Here is a 20,495-nt window from a genome sequence, read left to right as displayed (position 1 = left end):
CACACACACACACACACACACACACACACACACCAGCATAAGAAACAGGAAGGAAGGAAGGAGGGTGGGGGGCAAGTGACAAAGACAGAAAACCTCCAATTAGACTTTTTATTATGACACAATTCATTAGAGCATAATTACATTTATTAGCTGATTAATCAGAAGGTTAGAAGAAAAGGTCATGTTGAATGTTAATTATACATCCCTTAAAGAATTGCAAGCATGTTAATAGCAGTTCTCTCATAGACTATCAGTCGTAAATTAAAACTCTAGAAGGCAACTTGGCACTATCTTTAAAAATTTTAAATGTGTATATCCTTGTAGTAATTGATACAACTGGGAAGAAATTATCCTATAATTAATTTGCAAAAGTATGCAAAACCATGCACAAAAGGATGCTTGGTGCATTAATGGCAATACAAAATGTGGGGAAATACCGAAGCATTCATTCATGGGGAAAGCATGTTTGTGGCGCAGTCATAAAATGGAATAACTGGGGTGATACAAAGAATTCCTCTCAATAGATTATTAAATAAAAAACAAAATCAAGGTATACAAGAATTTGTGCCAGAATAACTTTTATCTTGTTTTTTTCAAGCAAAAAATATAGATATTTGAATATGTTTGCACAAGAACATTAAAAATGCTGCGAAGACGCTCAAGAAATTTAACAGTGGTTATCTCTGGGAAATAGGATTGAGGTCAGTAGGACAAGAAATTGGAGAAGAGTAAACACTGACTTGTCTTTTGTGATGTATATATTATACATGTAATTTTACATATGTATTATATATAAATTTTACCATATACATACATTATTTTAAAACGGGAGAAAAATAACAAGTTAAAATAAATCAAAGATTGCGAAGAGACAGACAGAGGCCAACAGGATAATGGAGGAGAAGCGTAAGAGTTAGAGGACTTGAAGGTTTCGCTGACACAGAGCTGCACGCTCTTACCTGACACTTAGCACTACAGTATTTGGCAACACGGCACTGAGAGCATCGCATCAGCTTTTCCTTCCTGTTAAAAAAATAATAATAATAAATTTCACATTAGGAAATGAGAGCCATATGTAGTTGAGAAAAGAAAACATAAATCAACATGTCGACGCCAACACGGTCGGCCCACGCTATCTGCAGGGTCCCTTGCGATTTAGATTTTCACACGCATGAACATCTTTCGCCGTCAATGTGAGACAAGTACACAACAGCTAATGTTCTTTTCTTAATTGTGATAAAGTATACGTAACATAAAATTCACCACTGCGACCATTTTTAAGTGTATATAGTTCAGTGTGTGAAAAACGCGATTCAAGGGCTACAGTGGAATCATTTCTGCTAAGACCCACACCATCAAACGAGGACTTAATTACAGTGGCGGCTCTCCCGGAAATGGAGTCTTAAACCAGTCAATCAGGAATTGCCTGATCAGCACTTGTTAGGTCATCTGCCTGACAGACGCCTGCCATCGCGAAAAGGAAAGTGACCCTGAGATAACCAGCCCACTTTGCCACCTAGGATACCTTCCTGTTCCTGCTCCCTATAAAAGTCTTGGGTTTTTTACGCTCTTTGGAGCGCCTTTCTATCTACTAGATTGGATGCTGCCCAGTTCATGAATTGCCAACTAAAGCCAAGACGGTCTTTAAATTTTACCCAGTTGAATTTTGCTTTTTAACAAGTGCATTAAGTAACAGTCAGATTACTGTGCAACCATTACCACCACTAATGTTCTTTTTCACGTAAATTTAATTAAAATACAGAAATTCCCATTTAGACAAAAACTTTCACTTCATTGGGATTTAAACCTCTCCACATGAAATTCAGAATCCAGTCCATCAACTAATTGAAAGTATCCTTATAGCCTTCAAATATAAAAAATGTAATGTCTCAACTTATCATATAATTTAATTATGAATATACTTCTGGGCAATGATTTTTAAATTCCATTAAATTCAAATACTACTGCAGACATGCTGAATTGAGATGCTGCATAGTTATTTCTCCCCAAATCACCCGAGTAAGAAAAATGCAGAAATGAAGAAAAACTTGACTTATAAAATAAATCTGATGACAAAATTAATAGTGACAATAAACAGGACTGTGGATACTTTTAGGGTGGCGAAGAGCATTAAAAGTCCAACTATAACATCAACATCAATGACAAAACGAGAACAAATCTTTCTAAGCACTTCTCGTGTTCCGGGTACTGTTCAAAGTTCTTTACATCCGTTGACCAACTGTTAACTTCAGACAGTCCTATAAGTCAGCAGTCTTATTATACCCACTTTGGAGATACTTCAATACATTTTCAAGAGACAAAAAGAAGATGGAGTGATGCAAACTGACTAAGGAAACACACCAGAAAGTACACATGGCCGGTGATACTGAAAGGGTAAGAAGAGAATCCTACAGAGAATCAGAGCTTAAATACACCAGAGACCTCAACCCCGGGGGAGAAGGAGTGAGATATGGGGCCTAAAATACAGGGAGAGGTTAACAGTCTAAATAAAGCAAAGCTACCGACCACAGGCTTTAATGAATTCTAACACAGAAGTTTGGCAAAGTAAATAGCGACATGATTCTAAGTGCTTGAATAATTGAGTTGCTATTAAATAAGTGAATGAAATTTAATAACATGAGTTGTTTAAACGTTTGGGGTTATTTTTACATATCAAATAACTAAGCAAATAAATTGAAGCTCTCAAGTTTCAAAAGATAGATGGATAAATAGAGAACTGGATCCAAGAGAAAAGTTTGTGTTTGATGAGACCAACCCCTGAGCCTTGGGAGCCTTACTGCTTTTCTCCTTGGGGTAACAGCATCTTGGTAAGGTTTCCCTGAAGAGAAAAAGACTTGAGCAGCAGTGAGAGAGGGAAGGAAGTAGCAGAAACAGAGCCACCGGACAGTTCCTGAAAACAATCTTCCTTTTTTCTCTTAAAAAAAAAAAAAATTCCAATTGAAAGACAACCCCACATTTTTCTTTTTTAAAAAATAAAAAGCCATCAGAAATGTACATGTCAAGTAAACAGCAGACTTAATCAGCGGCCTTACAGAAAAAGGACCAGGTATTTTAGGTAGCTCTAGAGGAGAAAAAAAAATGTTGAATGGAAGTTAGAGAGGGGCAGATTGTGTCCAACAGTAAAGATCTTTCTGGCAATGGCAGTATTTCGAAAATCTAGTGACGTGTCCAGAAGCACGGCGCGCCCAGCCACCTGCCATGTTCAAGGAGAACCTGCTATGCACATTTGCCAAACGTGATGTAAGAGAAATTCCTGCATTGCGAAGGAGAATGAGGCAAGTAAGTGTCCTTTGATACCAAAATTCTTTGGTTCTGGCTTCTCATACGCAACCAACAAATACAAACTAAATCTGAAGATGACAAAAGGCGTCCACGTTCGTCTCAGAGAAGTAGGTAAGTGATGAATGACAATTTCCATAGACTGCAGAAACATCCTGTTTGAAAGTGATTATCTTAAGAGACCATCCAGAACTGGAATTTCGTAACTGAAAGCAATCTAAAGAAATAAGCTAGGGGTTTAGCATCTAATAAACCATAACTTATATTTTAAAATAAAAAATTTTTTTAAAAAGAAATAAGCTAGGAATGTTTCAAAAACAGAAAAGTGGAAAAAAAAATGTTTACTTCCTTTTTCCCTGCTGCTTAAGAGAAAAATAGCAGTCTTCTACCTACAAATTGGAGGATATATTACAATTGTTTTATACCAGAATGGGATCTTTAGCTCTCCCCCCTAAAAAAGCAAAAAGGAATCCCCTGTCACTTGCTCATACAAACTCTGACATGCAACAGAACATAATGTCAAGTCAGAGAAAATTCTCAGGTTGCTCGGTGCCCCGATACACTGGTTCACGGAACAAAACACAGCAAATCCTCTCTTGCAAGTAAAGGCTAGGACATAATTAGTTTTTCCAACAGCCTAGGCAACTGAAATGTGGAAAGAAAATAAAAACAGAGCAAAATTTCTTGCTCTTCCAGTATATAATTTTAAAAGTTATAGATGGCTATAGGGGGAAGCACTGTGTCTAAGAAATGAAAGAGGAAAAAAGATTAATTTGGATGCCTCAAATCCCAGCCATTGGAGTACTATTTAAGGGAAAAGCTTTTTGCCCTTCTTGGTTATTGGGCTGGGGGGGGGGGGGGGGGGGGGTGAGGAAGCGGGCAGGGAGTATCCCACTGCCCTAAAATAATATGGCCAATTACCAGGCTGAGTAAAAGGAGTTCCCTGGAAAGCATATAGCAAACCAACAAATCCTAGTGACTCAAATGTCCCCCAGCTCTGGCACCTGCAGAATCCATCTAAACTTTCTATAGAGAAAAAAAATAGATCTACAACACATTCATATATAGGACACTTATTACACAGAGCTCTTTCCTAGTCCTGTGTCCTGGCCCCCTGGAAGTCTCCCAGTGTGCCTAGCAGTTGAATCTCTCCTTCGACAGCCGTCTGCACACTCAGTGTTGACCAATTAGGGCCAGGCCAAGGCTCAGACACCACAGGGAAACCCAGCAACCCGTCTACCCTCTGAAACGCATTCTTCCGAATAGAGCAGGACCCTCCCTGTACAACCAGAAAGAACCGCAGAGCCCACGTGTGTCTTTGCAGCCTCCTCATTCAAGCTGAAGATCTCTGCCCAGCAATCTTTTGTATACTTTGTCCTTTTTTCCAGGACTGAAAATTAGTTTCTGGTTGATCACTGTGACCTTTTGGAAAGAAATCTGAGCTGAGAAAAAGACCGGACTACGTTAGGTAGAGCCTGCACTGCTTATAGTCAGTTGCTGAAGAAAGAGTGTTGACTTAGAGGGTGTCTGATTTAGTACCCCCACGACTTAACACAAGTTTTAAGGAAGATCCTCTGAATAGAGATCCTACGAAAGTATTTGTTGATGCAATTAAGATATAAGATGTTCTATGGAGTATGAGAAATACTGAATGTCATGATGGGCAAGCTGTTAAGAATAAAGAGCTCCTTTAAAAAAAAATGGAAAAAGCCAAAATAACTAAGAGACCACAAAAATATTTATTGAAAGAACTTTTATGTTTGTATGTATCTTTCCAATCTTAGAATCCTGATTCATTAGAAATAGCAAGTACTTGACTGTTTCCCCATAAAAATTTCTGAAGCAAATGACATTTTACACTGTGAAACAGAGATTATACCCCCACAAATCATGCTGTTCTATCCAAGGGTAGTGCAATTACTTTTACTCTGGCCAAATAAAATATACTGGAAAATGCTAAAGAACTCCCTTTGGCATAAATATGCACAGGAACACAGTAAAGAGGTCTCCCATTTTTATTTTGAGATGGTAATTATGTTAGTACGGGCCCAAAGGCTCTTCATTTTAATAAAAGAGATTCACATCCACCATCCACCTCACCATCAAATAGCTTTTAATACAAAGCAGCAGATGTAGTCCGAATAAGACAGATGCAGAACACAGGAAAGGAGAGTTGGTTGGGGTTTGTTTTTCTGTGGTCCCTATCACTTTATTTCACATTGCTAATGTGGAAAGTACAAAAGAAGAAAATTTAATGGTTAATATTTCATGCCTTCCAGGGAGAAACACAAGCAATTTAAACCCACAGTAGCGCTTGGAGAAAAAGCAAAGCCAAGTGTGGGGGCCAAGTTCGTCAAGAGGTGCCGGCCACCTTCCGTAGGTACTCCTCAGTACCTAACTCCCTAACGAAAGCCATTGTCCTGTGGAGACTGTGCTACATGATAAGAACAAACTCCAGTTGCTGATGCCACAAGTGTCCAGTGACTGGCCACTACGATCACCCTGTCAGGTCCTGTGGGGATGACTGCTTCTAAGAGCTCATGATACATGAGGGCAGATCAGCACACCGCCTGTAGGATAAGCTCCAGTCCCAAGCCGAGAGTGAAGAGGGGAGGTGCTGGAGCTGTTGTAGGGGGAAAGGGAGTCCCCAGACCTAAGAGGGAGAATGTTTCAGCAGTATACGAGTTCAAAATCTGCAGTCGAATTCACATGTTGCAAATTCACTGCTGAAATCCTAACTCCCAAAAGTGATGGTTTTAGAAGGTGAGGCCTCTGAGAGGTGTTTAGGTCACGAGGGCTGGGCTTTCATGAATGGGGTTCGTGTTCTTCTAACAGAGACCCCACAGAGCCCCCTTGCCCCTTCACCACAAGAGGACAGCAAGAGCCCCGCTCAGAAGCAGGAAGAGGGCCTGCAAGAGAATGTGACCCTGCTGGCACCTTGATCATGGACTTCCCAGCTCCCAGCGCTGTGAGAAACAAGCTCCCGCTGTTTCTAAGCTGCTCAGTCTGTGATCTTTTGTTATGGCAGCCCCAGCAGACTACAATCCCAAGCTCCTCCCCACCGGCAGTGTCACTTGTAACCTCTCAGCCTCAGTTTCTTCCTCTGTGAAAGGGGAATAAGTAACTACTTATAACACTGTCGGGTGGACTGTATGAGATAATCGAGGTAGAGCACCTGCTAACACAGTGCCAAACCAAGCCTCTAGCGCAGACTTAGCACTGAGGCTGCTGAGTACACAGTTTCTAAAACAGCAAAACATGGCCACAAGCCTGGTCAGCTCTATGCAGGCACATGGACAATTTGCTAGCATCGTTTTTTAAAACCCACATGTGCCCATAATACATGACTCTAATTTCAACTGTTCACTGGCATCAACATTGTTTTCCTGCTCAATCTACATTCTCTGAAGCTTCTGTTATTATTATTTTTAATTTGATCAGAATGATTAACTTCAAAGTGGTCTGATTCAAGACGTGAAAACTGTTGATGAAAGTTCCATTTGTGGAAATGAAAATCAGAGAAGACTGTTACATCGTCAATAATATTAAAAGGCAATTACGACTCCTCATATTCTGTTTGCTTTATGTAAGATAATGTCTATTATAAGTTAAGGGGAAATTTCACATTTTTACAAAAGCACGTTCCTTGTTATATAATGTTTCTCTACAACAGTGGACACCATGTGCTGTAGGTCATGCTAACAGCTAGTAATTGAAAACTAGTGACTTAGAGCTGTTTGGGGGCAGAACACACGAGTAGACTGAAGAAAGCTGTGACCAAAATGAACTGCTGAAGATGTTACTGTTCTAGCAACAATGTCTGTGTTTCTAAGTAGGAAACCGTGTCAGCCTAGTCTAGTAACGCAACTCTGATAAGTCTAAAACATGCATTCCATTTCCCTAAGTCTTCCCGAAATTGAAATTTTTAAAAAATTATATGAGGGAGAAAAAATTCTGGTTTCTCTCTAAAGAGAGAAATCAGACACCCTTCAAATATGTAAGTACTGCTAGAATAACTATCACACAGCGTATATACACATAAAAATAAAAGTACCAAGGGTAAAACTTCAAAGAAGGTATAAGAATATTTGATCGACATTTTCATCAATATATTATGACCTAAGCCTTCAAAGGAAAAAGATGTTCACCTTGATTTCAGTTCCAGGGAATAGTTTGTCACTATGGATGAATTATCTATCCTGCTTCCTCGAGTTAGAAAATGTTTCTATTTTAGCTTTAGCACCATGCTTCTATTTTAGCTTTAACAGTGAAAAAAACCAAAAAGCCAAATTCACTATCTAATTATAATAATCTGTTCATTTCACAGGCTTGGAAGCATCTTCTCCGCCTGCTTAAAAAATTTGCTCTTCTATTTCATATTTAAGCATCTTACTTTGTTTAAACTATAAGTTTCTTCAAGTCCTCTTGTAAGGAAGCAAATAATGAAATCTCCAATATCTCATTCTCTCTTTTGGAGAACAAATGATACTTTAAAGTTTATAAAGAAAATGGGCTGTACTGACCTAGTCCCAAAGTAAAGAAATCTCAAAAGAAGAGGCCTGAAGAGGCACAGAATTAAATGTTACATCTGCCAATGCATCATAATTATAAATTCTTAACAATTTTTATAAAGAGAATGATCACCAGCTAACAACCATTAAATGGCAGTTCATGGGGTGAATGCAAGGGTTTTCATGGCTGTGTGGCCCTCCCATAGGGAGCAGGTGGTTTGGCCAATATTAGGCTCTCCTATGGCCCCAAAATATCAACCTCACATACTCTACTCATCAAACATCCATCTGAGTTGGAGAATATATTGTGATAAAATGTAGACATCACCCAAAAAGCATACAACTACCAGTCATTTGCAACTTAATATGATTTACTTTAATCAGATAATCATATTGCTTTTCTATAAACACTTAGTTGAGATTGTAGGAATACAAATTTTGCTAAGAGTCGATATAGTAAGGGGAAATCGCTACCAGAGTGTTGAACATTTAAAAGGCCTAGAGGGGAAAAAAATAGAGATTATGACAATGCACCAAAATGGAAGTTAGAAATGTACAAGAGAAATTCCTCTTGTACAAAAAAAAAATTTTTTAATTACAAAAAAAAAAATGTACAAGAAGGAAATTTCATTTGCCCTGAATTTCGGACTCGGGCTCAGTATGCTCTCACATATGGAATAGAGAACATGAACTAAACAGAAAAAGTTCCAAGAGAGCCTTACTGTAAATTCTGGCTGCTTTATTTATTGCTCTGCAACTACAGGGAGTAAATATTATTCTCAGTCCCTAAAACGATTCTAACCTAAAATAATAATAAAAGCTACATAGAATGCTGAATGAATTTTTCATATTACACATACATTTTAAAACTAAGTTTTTTTAATGTGTGAAAAAAACACTTAAAATAGACCAAAATGTTGAAATTTTTCTTTGAGTGATAAGAATTGGGGTGATTTTCCCCTCTTTTTTTCTCTTTTCCAATTTTACATAATAAGATTATTTTACTTCCATAATAAAATAAACACAAACTTTAACAAAAAGGCAATATATATTATTTAATAGCCTAAATTGTTTTTGGTCTAAGGTAGAGCACAGGGAGAGAGACTGACAGAAAAAGAAAGGTTAACTACAATTTATTCCAATGTTTGGAGCAGCAAACACAAATATGTGTTTTGTTTAAACAAAATTTAAATAAAATTATTCTTTATCAATTGAAATTATTTTAAATGGCATTCACTACAAATGGCGGTGCTATGAAATATTTCTTAACTTTCTGATATCATATTAGAACATGACAAATTAAAATAATGAAATCACGATCATCATATTATAGAAAAAAAAACTTCTGGATTTAATTATCTTCCAAAATATATAAATCAATCACTTCAGAAAGGAAACTGAAAATAAAATGAAAACTTTTGCCACATGCAACTTGGGTTACTCAACCTCTTTCTGAACACAGTTTTCAACTTCATCCATTGCTTCATTTTTTTTATCATTTTGACTTATTTAATTTCACCCAGATAAAGTAAAAGTCCTTTGTTCTTTGACATTAACTTTTACTTTGATTTGGAGTTAGCCAGTTAAAACAGTACTTTAAAAATTCAGATGAAAATGGAAAAATCTTTAAGTGAAAGATGAGAAAAATCAAAGGCCGTTTCAATAAATGACCCTGTCATTCATTCACTGATTCATTCTTTCAATACACATGTACTAGCCTCCTTCCAAATGCTAAGCATTTGGTTGGGCATATGGCAGGCACTGTCCATCACTCACCCAACAGCCACATCCCTTCTCCCTGCTAAAAGACCTAGGACTTGTTGAGATAGCAGAGAGCTCTTGGTTTCAGGGAGGATAGTTTGCCAAGTTCAAAAGCACAAATCATGACTGGTGTAAACTGATCTAAATCTCATGACCCATGGCCACTGGTTGCTCTAAGAAGAAGCCATGGAACCCAGTTCTGCCTAAGGACTTACAAAAGGATACTCATTATTCGTGGATTCCTTACTTGCAAATCTGCCTACTCACTAAAATTTATTTGTAACCCCAAATCAATACTCCGAGCATCTTTGCAGTCATTCATGGATACGTGTGGAGAGGCAAAAATTTGTCAATCAATGCACAGTGTGGCCAGCTGAGGTCAAAGAAGGTGACGCTTTCTTGTCTCAGCTCTCGTACTGAAAACAAGTGTCTTTTTCATGATCTATTTACTGCCACATTCTTCTCACTTTTTGTGCTTTTCACTGGTGATTTCGCTATTTGAAATGTCCCACGAGTGTAGAGCTGCAGTGCTATTGAGTGTTCCTAAGCACAAAACGCTGTGATGTGCCATGAAGGAAACGAATGTATTAGATAAGCTTTGTTCAGGCTTGAGTTACAGGGCTGTTGGCCATGAGGTCAACATCAGTGAATCAAATATTCAATAAGCTGGCTTTCAACAGAAACACTCATAAACAAGGTTATGTATTGGCTGGTTGACAAAAATGTTGTGACCAGAGGCTCACAGGAACCTAACCCTACATATCCCCAAGAGCAATGGTTCACCAGTGGCTAACTCAGTATTCATGACAACTTTATAAACATAACTACAGCAAATAACAAGACCCCACTGTATTTCTAATAAGAAAATGTTTTGCCTGTTTCAACTTTCTCATCACAAGAGGCAACATGAGAATAAATGCCATCAGACTGAAAGATCCTGCTAACATCCCATAGCCAGCAGCTACAATCCAGTTTTGGGATGAGAAAAATAAATTCTTATGTGTTTGAGCCAAACAAATAGCATTGAGTGGAATGAGCCTGGCCTCTGAAATCAGATAATATCCTAAGTTATCCATCAGTACGAGACTGTTGGCTCCCTATGGCTCGGTATCTACCCTAATCTGACTCATTTTGTCACCCTTTCTCAACACGGCCCCGCCCAATCCTTTCTTCCTCTTCAACAAATACACAGGATAGTGCTCAATGAACTACAACACTGAAGATGGTCTGCATTCTAGCACACTGAGTCCTATGAATGTTGCTAAGTGTGCACTCTGGTCAAATAGCGTCGTTTATGCTGTCACCAGTTTTCATTTTGCCTTTTAAGGTTAAGGTCAACAGATCTGCAATAATAGGAACTAATACCTAATTCTTAATAAAGTTCGCACTTAATGGTATTATGAACTTATAAACAGAAATATATAGTAATACCTTGGTTTGCAATCATAGTTCGTTCCAGAAACAAACTACTCGTATTGCAAGACATCACTCGTTTACCACATTAAAATGTATTAGAAATGTTTGCTCGTCTTGCGGAACACTTGCAAACCACGTTACTCACAATCCAAGATTATACTGTACTTACATTCTCAAAAAAATCCTTTTATTCTATATATGAGGTAAGGAACATCTGACAAATATATACTGTCTGATTCACATATAATTAATTATGCATCAATGTGTATATGTGCATATAAAGATATCACTACTTTATCATTCCAAATTGATAGAATTGACATGTCCATATTGATGATCATTTGGGTTGATTACAATGTTTTACTATGTATTATAAACACTGCTACAGTGAATACTTGCATTGTATGATGATTTTCAAACTATTTGGTCTCAGTCAGAACCTAAAAATTACTGAAGGGCCCCAAAGAGGTTTTATTTATGTGGGTTATAGCTATCAATATTTACTGTATTAGAGATTAGAACCAATAATTTTTTAAACATTTATTAATTCATTTAAAATCATAATTCATTACATGTCAACATAAATAACATTTTTATTAAAAACTATTTTCTGAAACAAAATTAATTGATGAGAAGAATGGCACTGTTTTACATTCTTTCAAATTTCTTTACTGTCTGGCATAATACAAAGCAGCTGGATTCTCATTTACGTTTCTGATTTCAATCTGTTGAGTAATCAGATGTCATGTAGATTCTGGAAAATGCCACAGTATACTAGTGGGGAAATGAGGGTTTGAAAAGAAAATACTGCCTTCATATTATTATTTTTAAAACTTTCACTTTATAGAACTTCCACTTTTACTTCCGCTGCTGTCAAGTACAAATTCCTACAAGTGAAATGGCTGAGTTATAAGGATGCGCATTGTGAACTATTTTGCATATTAACAAATGGCTCTCCAAAGGGTGAAAGAACAGGAATTTACATTCCCACAGCAGTATAATGAGAAGTCCCTTAAATACATTCTTGTAACCCTTAATATTGTCAGTCATTTTGCTCTCTGCCCATCTGATCTGTGTGAAATGCTGTCTCACTGTGCTTTGGGGCATTCTTCTAATAGACAAGAGTTTGAGCACCTTTTCAAGTTCATTCACTAGTCATGGTTTCTCTTGTATGAATTACCTGTTCATATCACTTGCCCCTTTTCTACTGGGTTTTCTTTTTAGAAGGTTAAACTTACTGAGTTTAATCACTTGTTGGATGTGTGCTTTGTAAATTAAATTCTCATAGCCTGTGTCTATATATAGTCCTCAATGAGGCACTATACAAGAATATAATACAGTAGTTAAACCATTAACACTGAAGCCATATGGCCTGGAATTGAGTTCTAGTTTATCGCTTAGTAGCTGTGTGATATAAGCAATTTAATCTCTCTAAGCCACTGAACTAAAACGAAAATAATAATAGTACTAATATTAGTCAGCTGTAATGAGAATTAAATAAAACATGTAAAACACTTAACATCGTGCTTGGTTCATAAGAAGTGCTCAGTAAATATTACTCATATTGTCATGAGTTCATTGTTATTCCTTTAAGAGATTTTGTCACGGTAAACTCTGAAAAGAAGTTTCTAGATATCATTTGAAATACCTCAGTGCTGGGTAGAAATAGTCTAGAAATTCAGAATTTTATACATTTGTCCCAGTTATTTTCAAGCTCTTTATATATATGAAAAATTATCGGATCAAAAGTACAGTAACAGTACAAGTTATTTACTGAAATATTTAGGGATAGAACTAAATGGTAATTACTTCTTAGCTTAAAAGGAAGCAAACATGAATCCAATAACAATGAAACGAGTACTTTAGAAAAAACTATTGGTTGGTCAACATGAGTTTTAAATGTTCTTAGAAAGTTACCTCTCCCACCAAACTAAATAGGAAAGTTTTGTATTTTTTTTCTCTTATCACAAAAGAAAAAAAGAATCAGAGATAATACAGTGGCACTGAATACTTTCATTTTTTCTATGTAGATCATAGGAAAGTTTGAGAGAATCTTAGTGCATCAACCTCCTGTTCCCCTCTACTCATCAGGCTGGTGGTGAAGTCATTCAACACAGGGGAGAAAAGATAATTAACTCTTTCCAGGTAACCTAACCCATTTTACTAAAAAGCAATCTCCCTGTTTATAGCTCATTTACAATAATCTTTAGAAGGTGGAAATTTGTAATTGATCAACCTTGACTAAACTAAAAGAATCCCAATGCAATAAATTATAACATCTATTTTCCTCCAGAGAAAATGAGAAAGGAAACCGTTTTGAAATGTCATTACTCAAATGGTTTTTTAAATTATGTGGTATTTTAAATGGTAAGTTTTAATTATCTTTTCTCTAATATAAAGACCTTTTGAATACCACCACATTCTCCCTACTGCTGCTCTTTATTTTACTGGGCCCATAGAAATCACTAAAGACCTTTTTGTACCATGAACTGTAATAGGTTCTGCAGAAGTTGGGATCAATGAGACATTGTTTGTGCTTTCAAGGATTGTTGATGCTACAAAAGAAGCAATGATGCTTACTAAGCACCTATTATGTATTGTCAGGTACCGTGCTATATACCTGTAAGATTATAGCAGGTGGAGAGTGGGAACCCTAAAACTGAGATATCAGAAGTGTTAGTTACTGGTCATCACAGGTTCTAGGGGATGGTCAGGGGAAGAGGCAGCTAAATTGGGGTAAAAACAAAGCTAATTAGAAGTGGGAGTGAAGAGGCCAGGTATTGGGCAGACGGATGTTCCTTCACCAAGAATAACACCAGGAGTAATGATGAAGAAAGAAGTGAGTCATGAATATAAAGGAATAGCTGGAAAGTCAGGTAACGGGAGGTGCAATGGCAAACGCTTCAAAGGAGCTGGCAATTTTGAGAGGAGAAATGGTCCAAAGCAGCAAGGGGAGCAAGAAAAAAGATAGACTCTGTTTCTCCAGACCCTAAGGTACTTAGGATATGAGAAAAACCAGCCACCACTTGGGAGGACAGGAAGCACAGTCCTCAGGGGGCAGTCAGGTATCAGTGAGAGCAAGAAGATGAAGGAAGCATTCAGAGACCTTCAGGACACTGTTGGGAGCCGTCTCAGAGTACTGAGACCCTAGGTTGACTGCAGGTGGAGAATGACAGGTGGCTAAAGACCCCCAAGTTCTGTGTGCTGAGAAAAAGACTGTAAAGCTGCTTGTTAGCTGAACAGCAAAAAAAGGAAACTGCTAAAATCAGTAACCCAACAACACCTAGCTCACCCCCTGTGCCTTGGAAAAGCAGAAGCTCCTAAACCACAACCACCAGACCCTCAGGTGTTACTGTCTATGGACTTAGGAACTTTTGGGACTTTTCCATCACTGGACTTGCTGACAGTTGCTATTTGCCTTAAGTTTCACTTTGCTTAAAATATACTATTAGCTTATGCTGTATGATCATGTAACCTGTTACCAAGACATTACTTCACCTCCAAACTCCTAAGTCAGGAACATCGGTTCCTCCTTTCCCAAAACACCCCTAACAAAACCCCTATGCTTAGATAAGATTTATTCCTGGTAAAAGAGGAACTTGCTCTCTATATAAGCACTGTCTTTTAAGAAAATTTGTCCTGATTGCCATCCACAGTCAGTGACCCTCCTAATCCCAACTTTGGTGTCTATGCCATTCTTTCATTTCGCATTTCCTTGCGCCGATCAATCCTGCTCAGGGACTGTTCGGTGGGTTCCTGGCCTGATCATCCAGGGGCCACGGCTGTCGAGCCGGCTCGCAACAGGATACAGAGGATCTGAACATGATACAGCATGTTCCAGGTAATACAGGAGAAAGGATGGGGGGTGACGGTGTTGAGAAAGGGAAAGGAAATGAGTCGGATTAGGGTAGGCACAGAGACATATGGAGCTAAGAGTCTCGTATTGATGGATAACTTAGGATATTATCTGATTTCAGAGGCCATGTTCATTCTACCCAATGCTGCTCCTAAAATATCCTTAATGCAAAATGACAAACGTTATAGTGAAAATATGTAACAAAGAACCAGGAAAACTCAAGAGCAGAAACAGAGAGCTGCCCGAAGTCCATAAACTATACTTTAAATGGGTAAATTGTATGGAATGTGAATTACATCTCAAGAAAACTGTTACAAAAAAAAAGAAGAAGAAAATGATAACGCAGAGATGACATAATTAGCTAGGTTGCTCTAGTTAGTTAAATTTTATTCTATGTCTGAGAAGGAAGAAGAGTTTGAGGGCAAAGAAAACTCTCCTTCTAAGGTGAATGTAGCCCTTTGCTTCCTTTAGCAAGGGTAAGCAGTAGAACTTCACACAATGGCTAAATCGAGCCTGGACAGATTCTAACCTTCCCATGCCCCAGGCTCACCTTCTGTTTGAGCAATGTAGGTAAAGCCTGTTCTACCCTTCACACTCCCTGACACATTTCTCTCACCTTCTCCCTCCACAGCTACTGTGGACTTTATCTGACATAAATAAAGGACACTCACAAAATAGATACCAATTTAGGGAGTCCCAAGAAAGGCTCTCAAAAGAAAGGGTTTAAAAGCAAACTGAATTAGTACATTTCTTAAATTTGTTAGTGATGAAAACATGGGAAGAGTTAGTGAACCCAGAATATCCTTATATGCAAAAGAGGAGATATTAAATAATTCATTTTATTTTAACAACATGACAAATACAGATAATAAAATAAACCAAGGATTTTACAGGCATGAACAATGCCAAAGGAATCACCAACCTGGCCTCTGACTTCACAGCAAGACCTACCAGCTGGGAGATCTCTGCATCACTGCAAGGAGACTTACAAGACTATCCTCCCCGAAATGCAACATGGCAACAACTACCAGTACCAGCAGCCTGGTTTCATTTAGGAGTTTGACAACACGCCAGTCTTACTGAACCCAGAACGTGCATCTTAATAAGATCTGTAGCTAACTCATATTGCATTAAAGATAGAAAACTATTGATTTAATGTACAAAAAAGTAGCCATATCTGAACTGAAATTATAGGCAATTATTGTGTATATGAAGCCTCTTTGGTTTAAATATATATTATCCTGAAACAGGCAGCAAAATCTAACACATCATATGAAATAAAAGCTGCATTTTAGAAGACGGTCAAAATGTCAAGATGATTTATCCCTGATCTGTAAAATTTAGGACAGAATGCATGCACACACACATACATACAATTTATGTAACATCAAACTGAGTCCAAGAGAAGCTAATCATGAGAAGTACACAACTGTAATCAATCCAATTGCTTACCAACTGAAAATTTTAAATTGGTAGCCATCACTTTTTTTAATTAAATTTACTGGGATCACAATGGTTAGCAAAATTACATAGGCTTCAAGTGTGCATTTTTATAATCAATCATCTATATATCACATTGTGTGCTCACTACTCAGAGTCAGTTCTCCTTCCATTATTTTACATAAATTTGTTTGGAAAAAAAATTGGTAAAAAAAATGTCTAATAATTTCACCAAGATGAAGCTTCAAATTTAAAAATATCTAAGGTTTTCATGAAGCATGAAATATAGTAAATCACTAGTAAAAGGTGATAGTAAAGCCAGCCCAAGAATAGTAGCTATTAAAAATACCCATACCTTCCCGGGTTTCAGCACAAAAAACAAAACAAAACAAAACAAAAATCCATATTTGGAAAAGACAGGTAGAAAGATGCTACCAGGTATAAAAGAAAGATTCGTAACCAGGGGGAAATCAAGCAAATATAAAAGCGAAAGTGAGTTATAAAGTTTTGAAAGTAGTACAATAGTGCTCCCAAGACTATAGACAGCATACAAAATGATTATGATTTTCTTAATAACTTGTTACTCCTAAAAATTTTAAAATGGTTTTTAGGGTGACATTTTTCCCTCAATGGAGCAGTTCTGAAATGAAAGTAACAAGTAAAAATAGAAAATGCTTTTAAACTGTGTTTTACAATGAACTTTCCAAAGTACATCTGTCTTTCCCAAGACACAGCTGCCATAAAGTCTGGCATCCTTGAATATTTAAACTTACATGATAAACTAAACTAAGTCATTATGAAGTCCTTCACTCACATGATAAACTAAACTAAGTCATTATGAAGTCCTCCACTCACTGGGTAACTACTTCAGAGTTAGATTTAGTGGCTTACTTGTGTGTTCTTATCTCATCCCCCTCCATGTGTTTATTTCATCAGCATATGGTACAGGGCCAAGCACATAACAGGTGCTCAATGTATATTTAGTAAATGGATGAACGATTCAGACAGCTTATTCTAATAATAACATTTATTTTTTTTAAATTGTATAGAGAAAAAATTGCCAATCTTCATTCAGCACTGAGTACCTTGCAAACATGTATGACTCGACACAGCAAGGAGTGACTATAAGAAACAGTTTCCAAACTTGAGGCATATGATCATCTTAATATATAAAACAACACTATCCAAATGCATTTTTGCCTCCTCAAAGAACAAAACATTCCAGTCCAGGGGTACCTGAGAGGTCACTGTCCAGTTTAATCCAAGAAAAGGCCCTTAGACAGGCACACCAGTTGTCGGTCCACCCTTATGGATAAGCATCTCATTCCCCTCATCCTTCTACCTGCCCCTCTGCCCATGTATCCCTGCTCAGCTAATACACCCAAATTGACAAATAACTCCTTTCAGCAAAACCCTGCTCCTCTTTTTAGGCCACAGCAAATCCCAACACCTTTGTTTCTACTGTCCTGTCCTACACATTACAAATAGGTTACCTTATATTCTACTCTAAATATTTACAGTACACAAAGAGACATGTGAAAGTTATGGCAGAAAAAAAAACAAACTAGGTTAGGTTACGGAAAAGATAAAGGCATTAAACAAAATAAATGATCTGGAAAAGTGGGTGTGATTACTGTCTGAAAGTAAACAACTGGGGGTGTCTTCAAGCATTTAATAGGAGAATCTGATGAAGACGGTGCAGTCAAAAGTTGATGATGGAGAATGTATGGCTTGCTCTCACTATACACGTATCTCATATAAAATATTTTCTTCTGGGTAAAATGGAAAATAAAATATTGGGCTGTCAGAAAGGTCATGACGTATATTTTCTGTTTTTCATTGCAAAAATGCGTCATGACTTTTCTGACAACCCAATATATCTACGTTAGAGCAATATTATAATATGGAAATATTCAGAAAAAATATCCTGAGAGATATTATCTTTCAGATTTTTTTTTCTCCCAGGCTATATGTGCTATCTTGTTTTGATTTTGATTTTATGATTTTATTTTTTATAATGTTTCTTTAGAGCAGTTTCAGGTTTACAGCAAAGTTGAAAGGTGCAGAGACTGCCCATATATAATCTGCCCCCACACATATATACTCTCCCTCATTATCAACATGCCCCCACCACCAGAGTGATATATTTGTAACCATCGAAGAACCCACATTTATACATCATAATCACAAAAAGTCCATTGTTTACATTAGGGTTCACTCTTGGAGGTGCACATTCCATGGGTTTGGACAAATGTATAATGGTATCCATCAATCATTATAATATTGAACAAAGAATTTTAGGTCAGCTTTCTCCCAAACAGAAGTGCTGGCAGAAGCCATTGTTCCTTCGTTGAGCCCTCCCCCAACCCACCTGCACATGCAGGTGGGTGCCAGATCTCAGTCTCAATCAGCCTGGCTAACACCATCCACCCCACCCCAATGATTCCTTGACACCCTTCTCAACCCAGCTTGAAGGCCCACCTAAGCCACTTCCAGCGGCTTTCGCACAAAAATGGCCTGTCTGGGCTCATGCTGTGGACTTTCCTAAAACCTCTCAAAGATTCACAAGCCCCGAACAAGCAGCATCTGGTCTTGGCATGCCCCATACCTCTTGATAAGCAGTTCTAAGACTGGCACTAATGGCAGCCAGCCCCAATTAGCAGCTTAGCCTCTACCAGCACCTCCAAAACCAGCACAAGAAGCAACCATCTGCAGATCACTGTGTAACTCATACCAAGTGGCCCCAGGCAGGGCACAGGAAGCAGCTGACCTTGGCCTACAGCAGAGCCCTCCCAAAAAGCCACAGAACCAACACACCTGGTGGCCAGCTTCAGACTACGCTAGAGTGTCATCCAACCACCTCTACAAATGACATACCCAAAGGGTAGGCTGGGAAGGCACCACAGCCCTGCTAAAGTGAATACTGCTACATACAGTCAGCCCCTGCACAACAGCTCCTCCACTGTAGTCATGGCCAGTCCTCACAACCAATCAGCCTGAGGGTCAATCCCTCCCACTGATGTACAAAAGCAATCCAGCTCAACTACTACAGGAGGGCACACACAACCCATACAATGGACACACCTGGAGTACCTGGCTTGGGTTTCGAGGGAGACTGTGCCACTGGGCCCCACAGGACACCTACTACATAAGGCCACTCTACTAAGACTGGGAGACATAGCAGCCCTACCTAATACATAGAAACAAAAACACAGAGGCAGCTGAAATGGGGAGACAAAGAAACATGTCCCAAATAAAAGAACAAAGCTCCAGAAAAAGAATGAAACAAAATGGAGGCAAACAATCTAACAGATGTAGAGTTCAAAAGACTAATTATAAGGATGCTCAATGATCTTAGTGAGAACGTCAACAAAAAGATAGGAAACATAAATATGGAGACAGAAAACATAAAAAAACAACCAATCAGAAATAAAGAATACAATAACTGAAATAAAGAATACATTAGAGGGATCAACAGATGGTACAGGAGATTGAATTAGCAATTTGGAAAATAAGGCAGCAGAAAATACCCAATCAGAACAGAAAAAAAAAAAAAAGAATCCAGAAAATGAGGATAGTTTAAGGGGCCTCTGGGACAATATCCAGCACACCAACATTTGCATCATGGGAGTACCAGAAAAACAGAGACAGCAAGGAATTTAGAACATATTTGAAGAAATAATGACAGAAAACTTCACTAACCTGGTGAAGGAAATAAGACACATAAGCCCAGAAAGTGCAGAGTCCCAAACAAGATGAACCCACACAGGCCCTCACCAAGACACAAAATAATTAAAATGCCAAAGGTTAAAGACAAAGAGAATCTTAAGAGAAGTAAGACAAAAGCAGTTAGCTACCTAAAAGGGAGCTCCCATAAGGCTGTCGCTGATTTCTCAACAGAAGGGATTGGCACGAAATATTCAAAGTGAAGAAAAGCAAGGACCTACAACTAAGATTACTCTACCCAGCAAAAGTATCATTTAGAATTGAAGGACAGATAAAGAGCTTCCCAAACAAGAAAAAGCTAAAGGGGTTCATCACCATCAAACAAGTATTACAAAAAATGTTAAAGGGATTTCTTTAAGAAGAATAATTTTTTTTTAATTGGGGAATTGGGGGGATGGGAACAGTGCTGGGGGATTGGGGAAGGGGAACAGACAAGTTGCTGTCATTTTGTTCTTCAGTCTAGTTGTGGAGGACGTTGCTTCACT

General features: G+C 37.9%; 1 protein-coding gene across 1 annotated transcript in view; it reads right to left on the bottom strand.

Annotated features, from left to right (window-relative positions):
• LOC109391450 (histone-lysine N-methyltransferase SMYD3-like) overlaps positions 1-20,495 on the bottom strand; it is a 181,885-nt gene that overhangs the window by 53,470 nt on the left and 107,920 nt on the right. The window contains exon 2 of the mRNA XM_019659021.1: positions 960-1,023. Within this exon, the coding sequence (XP_019514566.1) occupies positions 960-1,023 (64 nt within the window). The remainder of the gene's footprint in view (positions 1-959; positions 1,024-20,495) is intronic.

The sequence above is a fragment of the Hipposideros armiger genome, unplaced genomic scaffold (genome assembly GCF_001890085.2).
Source record: "Hipposideros armiger isolate ML-2016 unplaced genomic scaffold, ASM189008v1 scaffold_293, whole genome shotgun sequence".
Lineage (NCBI taxonomy): Eukaryota > Metazoa > Chordata > Mammalia > Chiroptera > Hipposideridae > Hipposideros > Hipposideros armiger.
This window is presented reverse-complemented; position numbering and strand designations above follow the sequence as displayed.